The sequence below is a fragment of the Alligator sinensis genome, unplaced genomic scaffold, assembly GCF_000455745.1.
Source record: "Alligator sinensis unplaced genomic scaffold, ASM45574v1 scaffold1165_1, whole genome shotgun sequence".
Lineage (NCBI taxonomy): Eukaryota > Metazoa > Chordata > Crocodylia > Alligatoridae > Alligator > Alligator sinensis.
The window spans coordinates 1,073,471-1,078,215 of NW_005842477.1; the positions used below are offsets into that span (position 1 = coordinate 1,073,471).

General features: G+C 59.7%; 1 protein-coding gene across 1 annotated transcript; it reads left to right on the forward strand.

Moving 5' to 3' along the window:
• The first annotated feature begins 873 nt into the window (after positions 1-873).
• On the forward strand, positions 874-2,420 carry S100A13 (S100 calcium binding protein A13). Its single transcript, XM_006030966.3, has 3 exons — positions 874-1,016; positions 1,553-1,768; positions 2,214-2,420. Exons 2-3 carry the CDS (start codon positions 1,616-1,618, stop codon positions 2,349-2,351), a joined length of 291 nt encoding a protein of 96 aa, XP_006031028.1. The 5' UTR covers positions 874-1,016; positions 1,553-1,615; the 3' UTR covers positions 2,352-2,420.
• Positions 2,421-4,745: the final 2,325 nt, after the last annotated feature.

Consider the following 4,745-nt stretch of genomic DNA (forward strand, 5'->3'; position numbering starts at 1 on the left):
TACAAGGCAGGAGGTTTGGGGGAGACCTGGCACCATGGGAGGACTGGATCCTGGGCAGGATCAGGCCTTCGTGGGATGTCCCTTCCCTGCGTGGCCAGGCTGAGGGGAGCAGCCTGTTCCCTTCCCTTGGGCAGGCACAGGGGAGAGCCGTGCAGTGAGGGCGGGGAGGGGCCGGGTACTCCATTTTGGGATGACAAACACTGGAAAATTTCCTGCGGTTGGAGCTGTGTGGTGTGGTGGGGGAACTGGGGGGGAGAGGGCTGAGCATGCCCCAGGTCCCTGCACTGTACATGTGCATGCGTACACATGCAGACACATGCACATGTATGCACATGCACATACATGCATGCACCCAGGCCGGCTTGTCCCCAAGCTGTCCTGCCCCTGGCAGGCTCCTCCTGTGTCCCTCACTCAGCTGCCCCATCCCTGTTACCCCGTTACAGCCCAAGGGGGGCCTGTGCCAGGCTTCAGGGGGACTCTGCCCTGCCAGCTGCGAACCCTAGTGGTGTCCACCCCTGTCCAGTCCTATGAGGCCAGAGCTGGGGTACATGAGGGGCAGCCAAAGCCAAGGTCCCCATGCAGCCCATGGGGAAAGGGGGTGCTGGGCAGGACTATGGGGGTGTCTTGCATTTGCTGCGAGTGTGGTGAGGCGCAAGGGGGCCAGAGGCTACATGTCTGTTAGTCTTGGCAGCTGCCCCGCTCCTTCCCGGCTCAGACCAGAGTTTCCTGGATCACTTCCACCGGGGCTGGAGCTGGGATCCGCCCGAGGGGAGCTGAGCCGAGCTGCACAGACGGCCCTTTGAGCCCTGGTGCCCGCCGTGGCGGTGCCAAACCTGGCAGCCGTGCATCGAGCTGGGGAGGTGGCTGGTGAGGGGGGGTGAAGGGGTAGGCGGTGTCAGGGAAACCCTACACCGCTGCGGTGGGGAGAGCTCTGCCCCTCCCGGGCTGGGGTATAAAGCCCTTGTGGGGGCACACGGCCGCCCTGTCCTCCGCCTCCTGCCCCGCAGCACAGCAGGGTAAGTGCTGGCCTGGCCCCTCGCCCCGGGGCCAGGCTTTCTGCTTGCAGCCACAGCACCGGGGCCTGCAGCCATGCAATGGTGCAGAGGGAAGGGCAGGGCTGGGGATCAGGACCTCACCCCAACCCCACCCTGCACCCGCCCAGCTCTGGGTGCCAGCGGCCTCTCCTGCACCTGCCTGCATGCCCAGGCCATGCCAGGAGAGGGGTGGGCTGCAGGGTGAGGGTGCTTTCTAGGCTGGTCCTGTCCCTTGCCATCACCTGCCTCCATCTCAGCACTCAGCTGGCCTGGGGGAGCGTGTTTGCAAGGCGGGGTGACTCCACACTGTCCAGCTGTGAGCGTCAGGGTGGATCCAACTGAAACCTGCCAAACTCGCTGCATGGAGAATGGGGGGGTGGGGCACCCAGGACCCCGGTGACAGGAGGGAAGAGCTGTTTGTCCCACTTTTTGTCTCTCCAGCCCTCTGTCCATTGATTTCTCCACCCCTCCGTCCATCTGTCCGTCAATCTGAGCCTTGCACTCCTCTCTCTTTGCAGCCTCCGGTGTTCCCTCCAGCTCGGCTCTTGTGTCACCAGCCCTCAGCTCCCCGCCCCGGCACCATGGCCACGGGGGAGCTGACGGAGCTGGAGACGGCCATCGAGAAAATCGTCTCTATCTTCTTCACCTACGCGGCTCGGGAGGGCCGGACAGGCACGCTGACCGCCGGCGAGTTCAAGGAGTTGGTGCGGCTCCAGCTGCCCAACTTCATGAAGGTGCAGGGGGTGCAATGGGGCACGGGGCATGGGTGCTGGGGAGCTGGCCGGGGGCTGCTGGCCTGAGCTGTGTGTCCCTGGGCCAGGGGGAAGGTGGCTGGGGCAGGGGGTTGGTTGGATCCATCCCTCTCCAGCTTTGGTGCAGGGAACTGCTTTAGAGAAACAACAACAACAACAACAATAATAATAATAATAATAATAATAATACTAATAATAGTAAAAGCATGGGGAGATCTTATACCATGGCAGAGTGTCCCCTGCCCAGCTGCTCCAGCTATGAGGCATGCTGCCTTCTCAGGAGCAGGGCACAGGGAGGGGCTGTGCCTTGGTTGTGGCTGCTGGAGGACAGGGAGCCGTGTCCAGATGTGGAGACGGAGCATGCTGCTCCTAGATGTGCCCGGTGGTGGGTAGCACCGTGCTGACCCCCTGCCCCCGTTTCCCCCAGGACGTTGGATCCCTGGATGAGAAGATGAGCAGCCTGGATGTGAACCGTGATGAGGAGCTCAAGTTCAGCGAGTACTGGCGACTCATTGGGGAGCTGGCCCGGGACATCAAGAGGGAGAAAACGAGCAAGAAGAAGTGATGGGGCAGGCCTGGGGTACTCGCTCTGGTCTGTCCAGCGTTGGGGGCACGAATAAAGGTTCCCCTCTGAGTCTGGCGTTGCCTCAGTGCTTGGGGGATGGCAAAGAGGGCACTTGGCTCATGCACAACCCCCTGCACACGCTGTCTCCAGCCCCCCAGCCGGGTCCACACCCAGCAGGATGAAACCAACACCCAGAGGCCTCCAGCTGGAAGGGTGGGGGCAGGGGAGGGGTGCAGGTAGCTGGGAGGGTGGAAGCAGGGGAGAGGGGCAGGCATCTGCCCCATGCCCCACGTCACCCCCAGGACACCAAGGAACAGGGCAGAAATACCTTGCCCAAGCTGGGAATAGGACTTTTTTTTTTTTAAAGAAATTTTTCATCTTCCAAGCCAAATCAAGTCCAAACCCATGAGTCAGTCCAGACCCATAAGTGGCTGTACAACTGGTAAACATCCTCCACCCTCACCAGGGGCTTCAGATATTTCCAAAGTCTTTTGGCAGGCATCCCATGTGCAGGCCCAAGCCCAGAGGCTTGGGGTTCAGATTCCCCCAAGTTTCACCTGCCCTCAGCCATATGGCTGCAGGAGCGATCTAGGGAGGAGCCTCCCATTCCCCTAAATTGGGCTTTAAGCCCCAACACCTCGGCGGGTACTAAACCTCACCAGAAAAACAGTTATCCCCAGGAGGCTTAAGGAAAACTGCCTTCTTGGACCCAGATACATGGTGTTTCCCCTGCCAGGACTTTTTTTTTTTATTTGTATCTGAGGCCAAATTAGCCAAAACTAATTCCAAATCCAAGAGTCCAGAACCATAAGTGGCCGTACTACTGGCAAACATCCTCCACCCTCACCAGGGGCTTCAGATATTTCCAAAGTCTTTTGGCAGGCATCCTACATGCAGGCTCAAGCCCAGAGACGTGGGGTTTGGATGCCCCCAAGTTTCACCTGCCCTCAGCCATATGGCTGCAGGAGCGATCTAGGGAGGAGCCTCCCATACCCCTAAATTGGGCTTTAAGCCCCAACACCTCGGCGGGTACTAAACCTCACCAGAAAAACAGTTATCCCCAGGAGGCTTAAGGAAAACTGCCTTCTTGGACCCAGATACATGGTGTTTCCCCTGCCAGGACTTTTAAAAAAAAATTTGTATCTGAGGCCAAATTAGCCAAAACTAATTCCAAATCCAAGAGTCCAGAACCATAAGTGGCTCTACTACCGGCAAACATCTTCCACCCACACCTGGGGCTTCAGATGTTTCCAAAACCTTTGGTGGGCATCCTACTTGCAGGCCCCAGCCCGGAGGCTTGGGGTTCAGATGCCCCCGAGTTTTGCTTGCCCTCAGCCATAAGGCCCTCAGAGCAAGCTAGGGAAGAGACTCCCATTTCCACAAACTGGGCTTAAAGCCGTGGCACCTCGGTGGGTACCGAACCACGCCAGAAGAGCAGTTCTCTTGCAAGCCGGTTCAGGAAAACTGCCTTCTTGGACACAGATACATGGTATTTCCTCTGCCAGGTTAAGAAGCCACTATGCCTAATCTTAGCCTTTGTGGTGAGTGCTGGAGCTCATGCTCCAACCAGAGGCAGGGCACAACCCAGGTGTCAGGCGCTCCAGGACCTTCCCTGTGCTGCTCAGTGCTGCGGGGGGAATGGCTGGACAGCAGCCCCCTGCTCAGCCTTGTTGGCCTGCGGTCTCCACCCAGCCACTCCAGGCCTGGGGCCAGCCAGGATGCAGGGCAGGCAGGAGGGAGAGGCTGGGGAGAAAAGCCCGATATCGGAAGCCACGATCCAGCTCCCGCCCTGCTCCTCTACTCGCTCGACAACCCGCCCACTCCTGCTGGGATGTGGCGGTGGGGGGGTCATGACAGCAGCTCGAGTGTAACACACCCTCTTAAGGCTGGAAATGAAGGCACTTTCTCCCACGAAGGCCCAGTGAGGGTCCCCACGCAGGGTTTGGCCCTGGGGAGGGTGCTAGGGGAGGATTAATGCACAAGGGAGGCCAAGGCCACTGTTTTACACTTCTCATAAAAGCACCAGCAGCATTGCCCAGGGAAGCACTGCTGCCAGGCTGGGCTAGGGGGTCAGCACTGTCCTTCATCACTGTGCGGGGGCAGCTGGGGGTCGGGGGGGCACCACCAAGCCCTGAACTGGGTCTTACATGTGTCTCCCCTCCTGGAGCTGACCCAGCTTAACCAGTGGGAGCTGGTGCTCATTCAGCCCCTGCTGCTACAGGGGCAAGGCAGGGATGCTCAGCTTTTGTGGCATGGATGCAGGTGCAGGCCGGTGTAGACTGTCTCGTGTGTGTGCGGGCGTCTGCAAGGCCTGGGAACGGCCAACCCGCCTGGAAGTGGGTGGCGCCCAGCCCCACGCTGGACCCGTGCCAGGCAATGAAATGAGACACCTTG

Coding starts and splice junctions, on each gene's coding strand:
- S100A13 (XM_006030966.3), top strand. CDS start 1,616: ATGGCCACGGGGGAGCTGACGGAGCTGGAGACGGCCATCGAGAAAATC. Junction 1,769..2,213: donor AGCTGCCCAACTTCATGAAG/GTGCAGGGGGTG, acceptor CGTTTCCCCCAG/GACGTTGGATCCCTGGATGA.